Source organism: Homarus americanus, unplaced genomic scaffold (genome assembly GCF_018991925.1).
Source record: "Homarus americanus isolate GMGI-L3 unplaced genomic scaffold, GMGI_Hamer_2.0 scaffold41027, whole genome shotgun sequence".
Lineage (NCBI taxonomy): Eukaryota > Metazoa > Arthropoda > Malacostraca > Decapoda > Nephropidae > Homarus > Homarus americanus.
The window spans coordinates 1746990-1766409 of record NW_024745073.1 but is presented as its reverse complement, the minus strand read 5'-3'; the positions used below and the strand labels follow the sequence as shown (position 1 = coordinate 1766409).

The following is a 19420-nucleotide window of genomic DNA, read 5'->3' as shown; positions in this document are numbered from 1 at the left end:
GGGAAGGAGGAAAGAGAGAAGGGGGGGAGGGAAGAACGACAAAAGTTCCAAACCCTCCCAGCGCAGCTTCTTCTGAACCAAGTCGTCAACAGCAACTCATAATGAAGGTTGTTGAGCTGAACACTGGCTATATGACGTCACAGTTACCCACCAACTGTGACGTCATATAGCCAGTGTTCAGCTCAACAACCTTCATTATGAGTTGCTGTTGACGACTTGGTTCAGAAGAAGCTGCGCTGGGAGGGTTTGGAACTTTTGTCGTTCTCCCTCCTCCCCCTTCTCTCTTTCCTCCTTCCCTCCTCTCTCTCTCTCTCTCTCTCTTTTCGTTTTTAATATGAATAAAAAACATGAAAATATATACACTATTATCCTCCCCAACCTCTCCCAATCCTTCCCAAATAAAAAATAGTACTTGCTCATGCCTAAGTAGTTTTCCCCAACACTCAATAATAGTCTTCCCCAACACTCAATAGTCTTCCCCAACACTCAATAATAGTCTTCCCCAACACTCAATAATAGTCTTCCCCAACACTCAATAGTCTTCCCCAACACTCAATAGTCTTCCCCAACACTCAATAGTCTTCCCCAACACTCAATAGTCTTCCCCAACACTCAATAGTCTTCCCCAACACTCAACAGTCTTCCCCAACCCCCAATAGTTGAGTAGAAAATGTTAATAATAATAATAATAATAATAATAATAATAATAATAATAATAATAATAATAATAGTAAAACAATTATTACTAACATTATTAATAAGTGTTGCCACCACAAAAAAAAAACTTTGCCACCCTCTACTGCAACAACAAAGTCAACACAAGGCTTCAGTGTACCACCAATAAAAGCCACGGCCTTCACGATGTTGGCTTACGATCTTGCCTATTTGTCTGTGGAGTGGACCAGGTCGTACTGTACATCTGGCAAGACATCAACAACTACATTACCATCCCGTAAAGATTTCTAGAAAATAAAATAATTTCTGATGGTTAGTAGACGGAAAATGATGGTTATACCCTTGAAATGATCGCCAAATATCGTAGCTTCTCCACAGGAATGTTAGTTGTATTTTCCCCCTAAAGAACTGATCTCTTATATTTAGTTCGTAAAGCATATCTAGGCATAACTATTATCCACAATTTCCTGCTTAAGATTGCTTCCTTATTTGTATCGAACTCTATTATCTTGATCAACACACAAGGTCTTGGCCAAGGAGTAAACACGTGATGTGAGTGTCGGTGTAGGTAAATAAAATCATTCTCATCAGAGGGAAGCGGTTGACAGATACTAGTAGCTAGCTAAGAGATCCGTCTGTGATTGTGAGAGACGAACCCAACTGTGACCGGGAAGTAACTTTAAAAATGTCTTCTTCTGATTTTAACTTTTATATAAACGCTGAGGGCCTCGGGGAGATACACTTAACGTTCTTAGGTAATATTTCCTGATATATTATGGATAAGAAACTTGAGTGTATATTGTTGTGTAGTTGCAGTCGGGCAAGTGAGTGTAACAGTGATGTAGCTTAGGTGTGTTATGGTGTAAGTGTAATGTGCGGAAGTAGTGGAGTAATACACCACTATCCACACTTATACACGGAGTATAACTGACCTATCCAAGGTGTGTGATAGTGGAGGTGTAGTTGTGTGTGTGTTGAGGGAGGCGTGAGTGATGGTAGACGCATGGTGGTGTATGGTAGACGCATGGTGGTGTATGGTAGACGCATGGTGGTGTAGTGAGGTAGGGAAGGAGAGAGAGAGGAAGACACAGGCCTCTCCCCTTCCCCTTTTACTCATTATTGGGAGTATTAGTCACCACCTCTCACTCTCCTCACTCCCCCTTCTCACAACTTTAAGTCTTCTACCTACGTGTTTTTGCCCCCCCCCCTCCTCCTCCTCCTCCTCCTCGTGCGCCTGCAATTTCTTCTTTTTTTTCCTTCATCTTCGTTTTTTCTCCTATTTCTTGCTTTATTGCTTCTTGCTCTTCATTTCGTTTATATTCTCAGTGTCTTGTTGTTTTCTATTCTCTTCCTCTTCCTCTTCATCGTCCTCCTTCTCTTTCTCTTCTTCGTTCTCTTCCTCCTCTCCCTTTTCTCCCTTAGCTGTACGCCTCTTCCAGCCACTCTCTTTTTCTCCCTTTCTCTCTCCCTTACTGTATTCTTCTCCCAACCCTTTCCCTCCCTTTCCTTTCTCCCTCGCTTCTCTACCCTTTCTTTCACTGATCTTCCCTCCTTACCCTCTCTATCGATCTTCCTCCCCCTCCTCCTCCTCACCCTCCCTCCCTTCCTTCCTTCTTCCTCCCTCCTCCCCCTCCTCCTCCTCACCCTCCCTCCCTTCCTTCTTCTCTCCCTCCTTGTGGTAGTCAACATAAGAGGGATAATCTCACTCACAAGGAGGAGGTGAGGGGCTTCTCCTTCTCCCCTTACACCGTCTAATGCTCTTATTGATATTATTGGTCTCGAGAGTGGCCAAGTGTGTGTGTGTGTGTGTGTGTGTGTGTGTGTGTGTGTGTGTGTGTGTGTGTGTGTGTGTGTGTGTGTGTGTGTGTGTGTGTGTGTGTGTGTGTGTGTGTGTGTGTGTGTGTGTGTGTGTGTGTGTGTGTGTGTGTGTGTGACTAACATCCATACGTAAGTTTGACTCAATAAATCTCGTCGTGGTTTTAGTCAATGGATCAATTATACTGTCAATTTGTACTTTATTTTTATTTATTTTTATTATTTTTTTTTTTTGCTTTCAATTTGCCTCCAGTTATATCTGTCATGTCATCATCTCTATCATGTCATTATATCTGTCATGTCATCATATGTCATGTCATCATCTATATCTTGTCATTATATCTGTCATGTCAATATATCTGTCATGTCAATATATCTGCCATGTCATCATCTCTATTATGTCATCATACACTCGGAGATATAACTGAGAAGGAATCCTTAACATCATAATTATTATCCTCGCCAGTAAGGAGGAAAATACAGTGTCTCCTACTGCAGTATATGGAGAAGGTAATCCGTTATATGTCGAGTCCACTAGATATGAACCCTCCATGTAGCGGATTATATGTAGCGTGAGTGAGAGCAGCTAGTATAAACAGTTCAGTATGTCGACTTGGTACACAAATATTTGATTCCGGTTTCCTTCCTTTGTTTATTATCTCTCGGGTAAGTCTCGGTAAATGTTCTTCCAGATGGTATGAGCTTGTGTTGGAACCAGGGGGGGGCTGATGGCGCGGGTATGGGAGTTACTGACATGTGTGGTCAGGGCGCAGGCGTGGGGGTTGCGGGCATGTGTGGGGTCTAGGCATGGGGTTGCGGACACGTGTGGTCTGGGCGTGGGGTTGTGGACACGTGTGATCAGGGCGCGGGCGTGGGGTTGCGGACACGTGTGGTCTGGGCGTGGGGTTGCGGGCACGTGCGGGGTCTAGGCATGGGGGTTGCGGACACGTGTGGTCTGGGCGTGGGGTTGTGGACACGTGTGGTCAGGGCGCGGGCGTGGGCAGCGGTGGACCACAGTGTCGCGGGCTGGCGTAGTCATCGCCACACGCCACTATTCCTGGTCTGGCGCGCCGCCACCACCGCTGCCGATACCCTCAGCCTCAACAACCCCAGGTAGCGTGGGCGCTCGTGGTGGGCGTACTGGAAGCGCATGAGTGTGTTTATATACGTGTGAGGCGTGGCAACACGATCTAGCACTATTGGGTCCCGCTACCTCCCCCTCGCCTCCATATACCGGAGGTCATGGCGGCAACAGCGTGGCGGTGCGGGTCCTGACGGTGAGTGCCATCAGTGCCACGGCGAGGACCACCACGGGGGTCACGGGGGCGCGCGCCCTGACTCAATGAGTCAGTCAGTCAGTCAGTGAGGGGCATCGTCACCCACCACGCGCCGCTCCTCCCGCAATAACCTGGGTGTGTGGCACCACCACCACACACACCGCCGCCTCACGCTCCCCCTGCCAGTGTAGTGGCCGGGAGTGTGGAGTGTGGCTACCGATTAAAACCAAAGTGACAGTTTGTTGTGATATAAAGTGCCGGTATGGGACTGTAGGTGCCCAGCCAGGTAAACACCGCGTGTACACCAGTCCCGTGTGTGAGAACAAAATGTGATTTGAAACATACCTGAGAGAGGAAAAGGATTTCACACGCATGCTAGAAATTATTTTGAGAAAGTGTCATGTGATTCTATCTAAAAATTCCTTCTCGAAACTAATTTCCCAGAGAAAGGGAATTTGAAACACGCTCGATATTATTGTTTCGAACTATTGTCAAATGTATCCATCTTGAAATAATTCCTCCAGACATACCGAATATCCAAGAAGAATTCCAGACGTCCTAGGAATTAATTAATAATATCATCAAGTGTCGTAAACTCCGTCACTTCCTATCTGCAGAATAATTTTGTTCCATATCTCAGTGTCGGGGAAAACTTGTAAAATTATGTGTACAGTATTTCTTACATTTTATCTATGTCATCTTTGGTCTGTAAAAAAAAAAAAAACCACATCAACGTCACCATATTTGTCTTAACCCACTTCGTTCTTGTGTCAGAAAATCAAGAAAAAGGATAAAAAAAAAAGGCCATAGGAAATTTACCATACCACCATCCTTGACTATAGTAAATCTAACCTGTCATTAGCTGTTGTTTACATGATGTCAGCAAGTTTGTCATAACTGGGGGCTGATAATGCGAGTGTCACGTGACCTGGTGGACTAAACCTGTACTATATTCTATAATTCTTCGGATTATGATAATATATAAACAATAATAACTTAGGTTCAAGTAACAGCTTGAGTATGATGATTTAACCCCATAAATGTGATGGCTTATTCTATTGGAGACGATACCATCCCCTTGAGTACGATGTGAACCCCCTTGAGTACGATGTGAACCCCTTTGAGTACGATGTGAACCCCTTGAATACGATGTGAACCCCTTGAGTACGATATGAACCCCCTGAGTACGATGTGAATCCCCTTTGATACGATAAGAACCCCATGATTATGATGTGAACCCCCTGAGTACGAAAAGAACCCTTTGAGTACGATGTGAACCACTGAGTATAATTAGTTCTTTAGGATGATAACCCAAAGAGGATGATTATTTAATGCCTTGAGTACGATTATTCAAACCCTTGAGTACAATGACTTAAACCTTCGAGTCCAGTGACATAATGGGTTAATATAGATAGATAGAAAGATAGATAGATAGATAAATTTATAAGCCATAGTTTCGGTAATCGCTTAAGTTGCAGAATGATGAAATATTGATTTTGGACACACACACACGAGCGAAAAAATTGAAAGGTTTCCCCGAGCTGCCGTTCACATTTACCACCAGGTATTGTTGTTGTCTCCCACTAGTACCTCTCTCCTCCACCAGGTGTTGTTGTTGCCTCCCACTAGTACCTCTCTCCTCCACCAGGTGTTGTTGTTGTCTCCCACTAGTACCTCTCTCCTCCACCAGGTGTTGTTGTTGTCTCCCACTAGTACCTCTCTCCTCCACCAGGTGTTGTTGTTGCCTCCCACTAGTACCTCTCTCCTCCACCAGGTGTTGTTGTTGTCTCCCACTAGTACCTCTCTCCTCCACCAGGTGTTGTTGTTGCCTCCCACTAGTACCTCTCTCCTCCACCAGGTGTTGTTGTTGCCTCCCACTAGTACCTCTCTCCTCCACCAGGTGTTGTTGTTGCCTCCCACTAGTACCTCTCTCCTCCACCAGGTGTTGTTGTTGCCTCCCACTAGTACCTCTCTCCTCCACCAGGTATTGTTGTTGTCTCCCACTAGTACCTCTCTCCTCCACCAGGTGTTGTTGTTCGTCACCTGTAATTTCGCCTCATCTTTCTTCAACAAATCCAACACACCTTTCCTCATTTTTGTTTATTTTCTTATTCTTCTTCGTTTCATCTTCCTTCTCATTTATTATCATTATTGTTCTTATTCTCCATCACGTTCGTTTTACACACACGCCAACACGTCATTTATTTTGACTCCTGGTTGTAAATTTTTTAACCTTCAGCTGATGCGCGTGTGAGTGTGAAAGCTTTTAAGTTTGTTGTGAGTGTGTGTGTCTTGAGTGTGTCTGTGTGTGTGTGTAGTGGTGGTGGTGGTGAGATGGTAGTGTGTGTGTGAAAGGTGTGTGTGTGTGTGTGTGAGAGAGGTGGTAGTGAGTGTGTGTGTGAAGGTAGTGTGACTAGTGTGTGAGGTGGGAGTATGAGATGGAGAGGTTGTATTTGGGACACACACACACACACACACACACACACACACACACACATGGACATATTTTCCGAAAACAGCATAGTACCATCGTTGAATCTCTTATATAATCCTTTTTGAACCACTGAACCCCTCGTATAATCTTCTTTTTACCCATGAACCCCTAATATAACCCCTCTGAACCCCTAATATAATCCCCTCTGAACCCCTGAACCTCTGTTGAGCGCGTAGTGGAGAGAGAGAGAGAGAGAGAGAGAGAGAGAGTGAGAGAGAGAGAGATGCACATACGATACTTTATAACAATTTATGTCCACTTTTTACTTCTCTCTGGCATCTTATAGTAAGGTCTGTCGCGACCCTCTGATCTTCCTTAAATAAATTACCATCAGTACTTGTCTTAATGGTAACTCGGGCTTTACACAGCAATTTCCAACCTCTATTATGAGTGTTTCTTGTGCATACATTTCACACCGAGTGATGTTCAATCTTGGGGTCCTGTTGTTGACCTTCTGGAGGTGTTAGTTACGCTTTGATAATTTATTTCCTTTCTTGGTATTTTTATTATGAGTATGATAACAAGAAAATTAAAGAGGAAAGATCATAATTGAAGAAAAAAAAGTTGAAATACCTACACACAAACATGTCTATATTATGTTATATTAAAAGAGATTAAGTCAACGCTGTTTAAGGTTATTCATTATTATTATTATTATTATTATTATTATTATTATTTAACAAAAGCAATTTCTTTCGAGTGTGCTTCGTTTGTTGGGTATAATTTGATTCTCGTTTATGTATGGCATTTACCATACTAGCCCTCAGAATCGTGAGTCAATTTGTACGATTTGTTTTTCATATCCCTTATATTTCACTCAAATTTTTATTCATTTAGATCTTCACCAAAATTTATATAATATACGTATTTCATCTTATTTAATCGTAATTACATTGTTAGTGTGTGTGTGTGTGTGTGTGTGTGTGTGTGTGTGTGTGTGTGTGTGTGTGTGTGTGTGTGTGTGTGTGTGAGTGAGAAAGTTGTCCTCCCTTGATACCTTACCTTGACACACTCTCACCTGCTGTTTTCCTCACACTAATTACCTACGCTGTTACCTTGTCATTTCTCCACTGTATCTTTCTGTAACTGTAAACTGTAGTTCACTCCATTTAATTTCTCTGTAACTGTACTGTACCTTACTCTAACTACTGTACCTCACTATTTTATCACTGTAACTGTACTGTACCCTACTGTAGCTCTGCTGTGCTTCTCTCCCTCCACCAAATTACCTCACTGTAACTTCACTGTATCTAATTATAACTACCACTGTATCCCCACTTTATCTTCTAAGTACTACTAACTATATCATGCCTGATTGTAATTCTACTGTACTTCGCTGTATTTTTTCCACTGTAATTCCACTGTAAGTCAACTACCTAACTGTAACTCCACTCTATTTTCCTGTAACACCACTAGACTTCCATGTAACGCCACTCTACTTTCCTGTAACACCAGTGGACATCCAAGTAACGCCGTTGTACCCTTGCCTGAACTCTACCGCTGTATTCTGCTGTAACTAGCCCGCTGTACCTCGTCTCCTGGCTCTTACACAAGGTTTCGGTCACAGCACTGCCAGATGAAGACAGTTTTAGCGTGTCTCACCAGGAAGGCTCCGTCACTCTCGTGTTTGTTGACGTTATGTGTGTGATCTCTCTCTCTCTCTCTCTCTCAATCCTGCTGCCCAGGTCACCTCAAAATTCAGCTTGGCGTGAAAAGCTTATGGATCGACATACAATTCTTAAAATTTAAGCTTGACGTGGAAATATTAACACTCAGCTTGGTGAGGAAAGCTTATAACTCCACAGTATAGCTTAAAATCATTGACGCGTAAAACTTAAAAAAAAATACCATCACATATAGATTAACTAAGCTTAATATATAAAACTTTTTACTTAGCTTTAGCTTGACTATGAACTTAAATTTATTGTAGCTAGACGTATAGCGTTTAGGATTTAGCCTGACGTATGAGCTTACAATTAGCATGACGTTTAAAGCTTTAATATATTTGCTGGCTCAAACAGCTTTGGCATGAGTAGTAAAAATGTTTCCATGCATCTCTCTGTTTATACTGTTAAATGGAGGTGAGGGTGTAGGTGTGTGGTGGTGAGGGTGTAGGTGTGTGGTGGTGAGGGTGGAGGTGTGTGGTGGTGAGGGTGTAGGTGTGTGGTGGTGAGAGTACTTACCTGTCCTCTGACTCACCAACACACTCCACCTGGGTGTGTTCATCTGACCTGAGAATTAAGTGTGTGACTGCATGTATGTATGTCACTATAGCGCAGAGTGACACAGACGGTGATAGCGGTGCCATATTGGTGCCAAATGTTGTACACCATCAAGGACCGCGCTGCCAACTTCCCCCATCTGCTCTGGCTTGATTGTGTGGGTGATTCACTGGGCAGATAACACATGTTTGTTGTGGTGCTTGGCTGTGGCCGGTGTGACGTGTTGGCTAAGTAATATCAGAGTCGTCCCGGGGATGATACTTCACCATAAAAGACCCGAGGTAGTTGTCTGTTCCTCCTGGCTGATGTGAACCAAGGCTTGAGTGATGGACTGTCAACTTGGTGATTATTGTCAGTGGTGAGGAGGAACAAAGTATAAATTTTTCGTTATTTTACTTTAGTAACTTTTTTAATGTTCTAACACTTGAAGGTAATTTTTTTCTTCAATTCGTTCCTTTAATAGGGGACCTTTTTCTAAAATTATATATATATATATATATATATATATATATATATATATATATATATATATATATATATATATATATATATATATATATATATATATATATATATATATATATATATATATATATATACGTATATATATATTACTAAAGTAACTTTTTCAGTATTTGTGTCATTACTCGTTAACGTCAGAAAATATATTCTCAATATTTTGACTCCGGACCGTGAGGAAATGCGCCAGAATATTGTGCTAAGCTTTCATAATGAGGTTGTGTCTACCTCAGTACTCCACTGCCGGCATCAGTAGTTGTGCTGGGCTAATATTTAACCCTAAAGCAAGCTACTGATGGTGGCTAGAATTTTGAAAATAGAATATTATTGAGATTTATTACGAAGTTTTGTCAATAATATACCTGGCGGCTTGTGTGACACTTTCTTATAAGTCTGTACCTAGATGTACACAACTTACAGTGCCAGTATTTAGGTTATATTTTGTCTATGAACATAAACATTATTTCCAGGAGTTGCTTTTTACTATCTGTACTCAAGTACGTTTAAAATTACGATACTTTGTACTCTTACTTGACACTCCTTAATAAGGCTACTTTTACTGAAGTAAGTTTTCCCAAGTAGTATTACTTTTACTTAAGTAACTTTTATCACTGTTTTGTCCACTCCTGGTGGTTATTGAGGCTGGATCATTGAAACTATGACGTCATAGTTTTTTTTAAATTAAATAAGAGACCTGGATGTGACGTCACCTTCATATAGCCAATAAACGATTATTGTGGGTTTGTACTAACCTTTGAAGCCTAACCTAACCTAACTTACGTAACCTAACCTAACCTCTCAGGCCTACCTAACCACGCCAAACCTAACCAAACCTTCAGGAATTCCCATTTGCTGGTATAGTACGGTGTGTCCTCTGTGTTGTAAGGTAAGAATGTTGTACTCGCAGCCACTACCCTGCTTTAACCTCTTGAGTACGATGACATTAACCCTTTGAGTACGAGGACCTGACAGTCATCATACACAAAGGGAATTAGGTCTAGTGTCCTCGTACTCAGTGGTTACGGTCATCGTACTCAATGGTTAATGGAATCGTACTCAAGGGGTTAATATAATCGTACTCAAGGGGTTAACGTCATTATACTGGAGGAGTTAATATCATCACTCTCAAGGAATTAACATCATCGTCCTCGAGAGGTTAATGTCATCGTACTCAAGGGGTTGACATCATCGTACTCAAGGGATTAGTCATCGTACTCAAGGGGTTAACATCATCGTACTTAAGAGAGTAATAGAATTTTATGTGCGAGCTTCACTGCCTCTTGTGGTGAGGGTTCCGGCTTGCCAAGGGAGAACAATTTGCAAAAAGTTTTCAGCCATCAAAGCGCTAAAATCAGGCCAGCCAGTGTTGTTTATTATTGTATACCTTCTCTCTGGTGATGATAGCCAAGATGAAGCGCCTCCAAGTGCCTCCCAACTAACCTCTCTCGTAGGTGTTTTGCTCTTGCTGTATCCGAGTAAGTTGGGTGATGGCAGGTATGGTGAGGCGTCTCCAAGTCCCTCCCAACTAACCTAGCTGGTAAAAAACGACTAATGCCCTCTAGGTAGGCCCATTTACAATAACTCGCCAGATGAGCGGCCTCAAGATACATTAAGATAGGGGAGTGTGGCAGCTGAGTTGGCTGACTTAAAGGTGTACAGGTAAAAAAAATATATATATATGGATGGCACATGAGGTGGGGTGAGGAGTAGGGGCTGGCAGACAGGCTAGCCCCGGCCGAGCGAGTTGTTACCCACCTCCACCTAGCTCACCTGTCCACACCTGCCCCGCGCCTCACTCTCCACCCACTTGTCGTAGTCATATTACCTGCGTTGTGTCTCGGTGTGTATAGATCGTGATTCTCAAGAAATCTCTGAGTTATTAAGTTCGTCGAATTGTAAACTGGTGTACAGAGCTGTTACTGAATGTTATGCACAGATAGGTATTACAAAAATTTGGAGTCTACTTCGTGAATCATGATTTTAAATTCGTATTGCGTTATTTATAGGTGTTACAGTGATCTTCAAGAATTTAATATTAACATCTTAATGAACAAGAAAATACAGATTAACAAGAATATTTCTCTGCACAAGAAAGTCAAGATATGAATCAGTAGGTGACAGTATGTGTGATGACATAAAACTTGATCCTGAATGAACAGATGACGAGGCATGTGATCCAGTTTGTGTTACAACAAGGTGAAGTACTCGTCACCAGTCTGAAGAACAGCCAGAAGTGTGTGTTTTGGTATAACTGGCATAACTGTGATATAAACACTGTTGTAAATTTGTGGTAGATATAATACGTGAAGTTCATGACCAGCCAATGGTGACGGTGGTGAAGGTCAGGATGTGTTTAGTGTTGACCAACGAATCATTGTCGCCTCTATAGATGAGAGGGACGGTGCGTGGGCGTGAGGCGAGGGTGTGGGCGTGCCAGTATGAGCTCCGGGTGGCGGTTAGACTGGCGTGGGTCGTCGGGGTCACTGTGGAGCCGCGGGCGGGATTGTGACGGTCCTGACGGCCTCGATCTCCTTAACGGAGCCCGCCATGTTCCTCCCTCAGGCAGCGGCGGCCGTGAGGGCGGCCGAAATCGCCGCAAGGGGCTTCGCAAGCGGTTTCTATCCTTGACGGAGGGTCTGGCCAGCTTCCTTTCGGGAGACAAAAAGGAGAAGGAGTCGATAAAACCCGCCAACTTCCGTCCATTCGACCACTCGACAGACCTGGACGTAACCAACTCGGGCTACTGCTCCGACTACAGCTCAGATTGTCGCGCTGAGCACCGGCGCAAGAACAGCAACTCCAGTCTTTCCTCCTTCAAGGGCGTTGCCCCGAGCGTCGCATTTTGGACGAACCCCGTCAACGGGCGTCCCGCAGGGCACGTGGTGGGTAGCGCTTGTTCCAAGAGTCAGGGGTCGGTGAAGGCGCCGCCCAGCCCGCCGCCCCGCAGGTTCTCCCTCTGGGCCATGGACGTCCGCTATGACCACTACTATTTCCCTGACCCCCTGAGACCCGCTGCCTCCGTCACCTACGAGCCGTCCATCATGCCCGTCAAGCCGTTGCCGCCCCCACCGCCCATCCGTTACTACAACATGGCACCACCCAAGTCGCCACTAATGAGTCGCCACACCTCGCCCAGGCCACAGCCACCCTCCCCGTCAGTGATATCACTAGTGGCCCCCAAGCGGCCCCGCACCCCACCATCACCCCGCTCACAGAGTCCCTTCAGGAGCGGGACACCACCGACCCCTAGGGTGTCCACACCCATGGGGTCGCCTGTAATGCGGGGCCGCAGCTTGTCTGACAGCCGCACTGATGCCTCCCGGGCGGGATCTGAGGTCCGCGGCCGGGAGTCCCGCGCCGAGTGGTACCGCCGCAAGTCTCAAGCCCGCAGACGGGCCCAATCACGTTAGTACCGCGCTCGGCTGTTACCCTTATTATGTTTTGAATATATTATTAAACAGGTAGTGATGCCTGTAGGACCCACTTTTACATTCAGTGTTGGGGGGTATGACCTGTAAATACCGCCTCTGCTGCCTGTACCATTGTACCCTTAACTTGTGATATGAGTCACCCGGGCAGGAAGGCATCACTAAGGTGCAGTACAAAACTAACATTTCTGAACCGTAACTGTTCACCGTCCACAGATGACGTCGTGAACGGTAGGTAACGAGCACCTGAGACCACCAATATATATTACCAACACACACATAAGAGTAATATTGTAGGTATGTATGTATACTTGTGCAGTATAAACCTCATGCTAACTCGTAGTCGTCAGTATTACTCATTAATAATACTGAGACGCCTCCACACTGACTTACTCTACTTGATCCATCAGTGTAAGAGTCTAGCAATTACGAAAGACGTGTAAACACCACTTGATGTAGACACTGTGACGATTTAGTAATAATTAATTGACTATATAAAATCAATAGGTCACAGTATCACATTGGTGGTGGTTGACGTCTTCCTTGTACTGCTTCACTGCTTAGGGTCTAGTATACAGTATGTTCCACGGGTAGCATTAGTCTCTCTCTCTCTCTCTCTCTCTCTCTCTCTCTCTCTCTCTCTCTCTCTCAGCACGTTTCGTAAGAGGTGCCAATTAAAAAACACTAAAGGTAACAATTGTCTCATAAAAAACCATTAATGACATAGTTACTCCACCTGTCGCCCCTAGTGTAGTGCTGGGTGGTGTGTGTCGCCCCTAGTGTAGTGCTGGGTGGTGTGTGTCGCCCCTAGTGTAGTGCTGGGTGGTGTGTGTCGCCCCTAGTGTAGTGCTGGGTGGTGTGTGTCGCCCCAGTGTAGTGCTGGTGGTGAGTGTCGCCCTAGTGTAGTGCTGGGTGATGTGTGTCGCCCCTAGTGTGCTGGGTGGTGAGTGTCGCCCCTAGTTTAGTGCTGGGTGGTGTGTGTCGCCCCTAGTGTAGTGCTGGGTGGTGTAGTGTCGCCCCTAGTGTAGTGCTGGGTGGTGAGTGTCGCCCCTAGTGTAGTGCTGGTGGTGTGTGTCGCCCTAGTGTAGTGCTGGTGGTGTGTGTCGCCCCAGTGTAGTGCTGGGTGGTGTGTGTCGCCCCTAGTGTAGTGCTGGGTGGTGTGTGTCGCCCCTAGTGTAGTGCTGGGTGAGTGTCGCCCCTAGTGTAGTGCTGGGTGATGTGCGTCGCCCTAGTAGTGCTGGGTGGTGTGTGTCGCCCCCAGTAGTGCGTGGTGAGTGTCGCCCCTAGTGTAGTGCTGGGTGGTGTGTGTCGCCCTAGTGTAGTGCTGTGGTGTGTCGCCCTAGTGTAGTGCTGGGTGGTGTGTCGCCCCTAGTGTAGTGCTGGGTGGTGTGTGTCGCCCTAGTGTAGTGCTGGGTGATGTGCGTCGCCCCTAGTGTAGTGCTGGGTGATGTGCGTCGCCCTAGTGTAGTGCTGGTGGTGTGTGTCGCCCCTAGTGTAGTGCTGGGTGATGTGGTATGTAGGCTAGAGATGGAAAATATTAATTATATACAGTCATAAAACATGTCGAGTTACGTAGTAGTATCAAGTGTTAATAGTGACGTAGTGAATAGCATTAACAACTGGAGGGAAAAAACCTAACCTAACCTAACCTAACCTAACCTCTTTTATAACGGGTTATTGACACATCAACTTGAGGTGGTTGTGGAATTTTCTTTTAGTCTATTTTCTAACAAAATTATATACAGAGCAAGACCACAATGTACTTAAAATGGTAAGATAAGTTAGTATATAGGATGTCCCTTGGGTGGGTTTACTGCATAGTGTGAGGGGTAAGGCGGAGTCATGAAGCGGGAGTGAGAAATGGGGGTCATGAAGGGAAGTGTAAGGGATAAGGGGGTCATGAAGAGGGAGTGTGAGGGATAAGAAGGGAGGAGAAATGAGGGGAGGGGGGGGAGGGAGGAGGGATAAGGGGGGGTGTGTGAGGGATAAGGGGGAGTCATGAAGAGGGAGTGTGACTGGGTGGTAAGACATGCCGTAAAAACGTGACGACGGTGATGGTATACTGTTTACATCTTGCGCCAGCGTCCATCACTGACTGTCCGTGTGTAATGGTGGCGGCCCTGGCGTGTGGCGTGAAGGAGTGACATCTGACCATACCTACGCCTGCCTTATGCCATCAATCTGTCAGTATCCACATGTGTGTCGACGTGATGGGGGATGATTGATCCTTGATTCCTTCCTTTCTCGTCAATGCCTCAACGCCCTCTCCATACATGACACACCACTACCAATCTATTGTACAAGCTAGTTTAACTTGTATGTAATCAACTTAAACTGACTTAAGCTACGTCAAACCTGCCCAAACGTTTATGAGACGCTTTGTAGAGACGTCATGGTGGGCGGTGGCCAGTCAGTACATCACTTCCATACACATCAGAACTGATAGCCTGACGTCACATATCCAGTTCTCTTCTCTTCCTTATCTCCTCCTCTATAGCTGCCTGTCTGAGATTTGTCGTCGAGAAGATAACTAGTGATGTGATGTAGAAGACTTCAAAGCCTGTAAATATATTCCAGCAGTCAGTAGAACATTTACAAACCGTAGCTTAATCAACTACCAAATTCAGTCATGTCCCCTATTTTGGGATGTGGCGTTAGTCATACGAAGATTAAATTCAGATGGTCACGGCTGAGTATTATTTGAGCTCTTTTTGTGATTACGTGTGGGGGTATTTTAAAGCACTCATGCAACATCTGTGGTCAGCCCTGTCGGTCCCGTATCAGCCTCTCTTAGCAGCCATTTCTTCGACCACTCATAGAGATCTTTCTGTAGCTCACTATGTTTGGTTTTTCCGAATAACTTGGCATCGTCCGCAAACATTTGTATGGAGGAGTATATAGCTTCCGGCATGTCATTTATGAAACAAACAAACAACAACGGACCCAGTACACTGCCCTTTGCGCTTGCCACAGGTACACATGACGATTTCATGCCATTAATCACCACACACTGCTTGCGATCAAGGAGATAGTCTCCGATCCATAGTAGTTCACCTCTCCGAATCCCGTACCCTTCCAGTTTAATTCTCAGCCTTTCGTGGGGTACGCTGTCGAAAGCCTCGGCAAAATTTAAGTATATATTGGCGATTTTGCCATCCTGTTCCAGAATTTGAGTCCAAACATCCAGTACCTTGAGTAATTGTGTTAAGGAGGAGCATCCCGGCATAAAACCGTGTTGGCAGTCCTTTACAAGGTTGTTTCGTAGTGGATGTTCCATCATGGCATCTCTTAAACTGTAATACTCTCTAGTACTTTATACACAATGCTGGTCAGACTCACTGTTCTATAATTATTCGTGGAGTGACAATCGCCCTTCTTAAAAATAGGACTCACATAAGCCGTTTTCCAGTCACTGGGAACCTTTTGCTCATCCAGGTATTTACAGAACAGGATCTTCAGAGGTTCGACAAGCTCGGTGCACAACTCTCTTAGCACTCTAGGATGAACCATGTCAGGGTCGAGACTATTATGAACCTTTGTCTTTGACAATTTATTTCTTTTACCCTCTTCTGAGAACACAATGTGGGTCAGTTCTGTGTCACACCGTCTATCCTCAAACGCAGGAAGATTGTTTGCATCCTCTCTTGTGAACACAATACAAATTACAGCTGTATAGAGATTGCGTAGATGCGAGAGTTTAATGTATTAATTCTTTGTAACATCCTATTATGTTCAAATTCAATTGCACACCCAAAAGGCTCTCAAAAATTTTACTACTACTACTACTACTACTACAACGTAAAACCTACCAGTAGGGTCACCCCTTTGCACCAATTAGTCTGCTAATGAGAATTCAAACTATACACACACACACACACACACACACACACACACACACACACACACACACACACACACACAGTATGCCCTCAAGCCTAACTGGTAGTTTATTTTCCACAGCCGTGCAGGGGAGCGGCTGTGTGGTGGCCCGGACGGTGGGTGTGGTGTTGGAGAAAGAGGAGGGCAGCTTCGGATTCACGGTAAGGGGCGGGTCCTCCCACGATGCCACCAAGTCCAGGCCTCTTATCATTACCCATGTCAGGCCAGGAGGCCCTGCTGACAGGTCAGTTTATTGAATATAATCGGGTTTTTTTTCTATGAGGATTCCACACACTCTATCAATATAATACTAACTTTACTAAAACAAAAAAGGTTAAATATTTGACCATCACTGATTCACTACAATTTATTGAATGAAATCCATTCAATAAATTGTAGTGAATCGGTGATGGTACAATTATAACCTTTTATGTTAAGTAAAGTTAGTATTATATTGATCGGGTGTGTGGAATCCTCATAGAAAAAAGCTAGTATATAACGTATCATAACACCAGTGCACCTCTCTCTTCTGAACATAATAGTAATCCATCATATATATTTTTATTAATAAATGCCATGTTTTTCACTGTGAGAAAATAATTTGTCAGTATTAAAAAATATTAACATACTGTACCTATTCTTTGCTTGTAATTATAGTCTTTTTTCAAGCCAGTGTAATTAATGTATATTTACTATACTGTGTGGTGGCAGAGAGGGAACAATCAAAGCAGGGGACCGGCTCGTCGCGGTGGATGGGCGTGACCTGACCCGCTGTTCTCTGACGGAGGCCCAGGAAGCACTGCGTAGAGTTGAGCGTAGTGCTACACTTACTGTAGAGTAAGTAGCAAAGATATGTCTTGTCGCATTACTCTTATTTTACTGTAGTCGTATTTCCTTACAATATTTTCCTTGGTACGTTGGCTTCTTGATGTCGCTTTGTTTTCGCATCTGTGGTCAACAATAAGTTAAGGTTCTCTTCATGAACACCCTCTCAGTCCCTCTGGGTTTTAGATTTAGAACATAGTAAGTATGAAGCTAATGTAACACTTTCAAAATGGAAACATGTACTGTATAAAACTTGATGAAATTACTTAGTGTACTAAGGATAATTAATTAGGTAAAGTAGTGAAGACAATTAAATATTTGATTTTTTTTTCTAAATGTTGTTTCCTCTACTGTGAGAATGAAGAGGCATCCCATAACATTTATCGTATGTTGGCTCCCAAATACAAACTATAAGGTTAACTCTAGGCAACTCGATATACTTAATTTTCAGTTACAAGTTTTTGTGTGTTATAAAACATCTTGTAACATCATACAGTACAGGGGCGGATCTAGGAATATCAAAAGGGGGTTGCAAGAAGTTTTGGGTGGGGCAACATGCAGTACTGCATTAAAGAAAAAGTATTGGAATTTTCTTATGAAAAGGGGGGATCTGAACCCCCAAGTCCCCACCTGGATCCACCCTTACAATACATGGCATCCATTACCAATAGCTTCAGTGTTTCTTTATAATATTGATGTTGCAGCCACAAAACTCCTCATAACAGATACGACGTATCCGTGATGGACGGTGTTCGGGCAACAGGTGGACCGCTACTGGTGGAGATTGAACGTGCTGTAGGTACTTCCCTGGGTATTACGCTCACCCACGCCCACCCAGAACCCACCGCCATCGTAATTGAAACCATCCGTACTGCCAGTATTGCTGAGAGGTGTGTGTCTGGTCTTGTTACTCAATTACCTATCCAGTTTATTACTACCAACACGGCTCCACTTTAAATTCCTCCTTTATTGTGTGACATACTGAAGGTTGTTGGGATATTGTAAACATTATATCTGGGATTTAATGAATGGTTGGGTGTTATATCAGATTGGTAAAGCTTCAGAAGAATCAGTTTACTGATTGCTGTATATACCTGATTTCAGTCCATGTTTGCCACAACTTGCCCATAGTCACACGACGATGGCTTAGGTTATCCGCCTTTGACATAACTCCAAAGTAAATGGTCTAATGGAATGATATCGGGCAAATACAGAGGCCTTTGAATTCCATGTCAACAATATACATTACTGTAATTTAATTTATGTAGCAGAAACTGAATGAGATTTGGACACTAAAATTAACGAACAACAATAAATCATGTAATGAATATAATGCTATACTCTATTTAGTCATGTAGGCAAAAAATCTTTCAGTTGATTGGTGGGGGGGGGATTGTAGAATCAGTTTTCAATCTAAAATATAAAAATATAAATCTGAAGGAACACCCATACACTCATTGATGCCAGTGCTGATCTTGAGGTTACTACCTGACTGTGACCTGTTCTAATACATCACTACACGTGTCAGGTCACCACAGTACCATGATTTGGGCATTCTCATATTACAGTACAGTACAGATAGCCACTTCACTTCAAGAATTTCTCCCGTAGTCTTGACTTTCAAAATATTATTTTACTATGATTGTTGTAATAAGCAAGAGAGGCAGCCATAGAATATCCAATGCTGTATATTTTTTTCTATGCTGTGCGGGTAATCCTATAAAATTGAACCTAGAAATGCTAGGCAACCAGAAATTGAGTTAGGGATTACAGAGACAGAATTATTCTGAAGTTGCTTTATTCTTCCTAATTATTTAGATGATTATATGCCAGTAAATGTATCCTACAAATTTGTCAATAAACACATTTGCAGATGTGGTGCACTTGCCGTAAATGACATAGTAGCAGCTATAGATGGTACACGACTCGACCAGTTGACAGTAGCTGAAGCTGCCCAGTTGCTGAAGACTGCACCAGGTTCACATGTTACTCTTGAGATCATACCTGGAGCTGCAACGCAGGCCAGGATGACTTTTCGAAGAGGTGAGATTTTGTAAAATTAAATCGGAAGTGTTAACTGTATTTTTTTCTCTAAACAGAGTGTAAGTACTGTATCATTGAGAGATATGTGAATTATGCTAATTCAGAGAGAAACTTTATATATGCAACTATTCCATCGCAAAACCTCTTGACCATGCACAAACTAAGAATTTGTATGTCTTGGGGAGAACCAGCATCCCATTTTGACAAGTGAAGTACGAGAAGCACACCAACCATCATGCCTCA

At 43.8% G+C, this 19420-nt stretch overlaps 1 protein-coding gene across 9 annotated transcripts in view; it reads left to right on the top strand.

Moving 5' to 3' along the window:
- LOC121878364 (glutamate receptor-interacting protein 2-like) overlaps positions 1-19420 on the top strand; it is a 169453-nt gene that overhangs the window by 138785 nt on the left and 11248 nt on the right. For 5 of the 9 annotated variants that reach the window (XM_042384557.1, XM_042384555.1, XM_042384556.1 and 2 more), the window contains 4 exons: positions 16391-16553; positions 17021-17146; positions 17860-18024; positions 19008-19177. In XM_042384557.1, coding sequence (XP_042240491.1) covers positions 16391-16553; positions 17021-17146; positions 17860-18024; positions 19008-19177 — 624 coding nt within the window. Of the gene's footprint in view, positions 1-3867; positions 4054-11008; positions 12408-12646; positions 12662-16390; positions 16554-17020; positions 17147-17859; positions 18025-19007; positions 19178-19420 lie in introns of those variants that run through there. The other 4 variants (XM_042384553.1, XM_042384550.1, XM_042384551.1 and 1 more) reach the window with 3 other exon arrangements.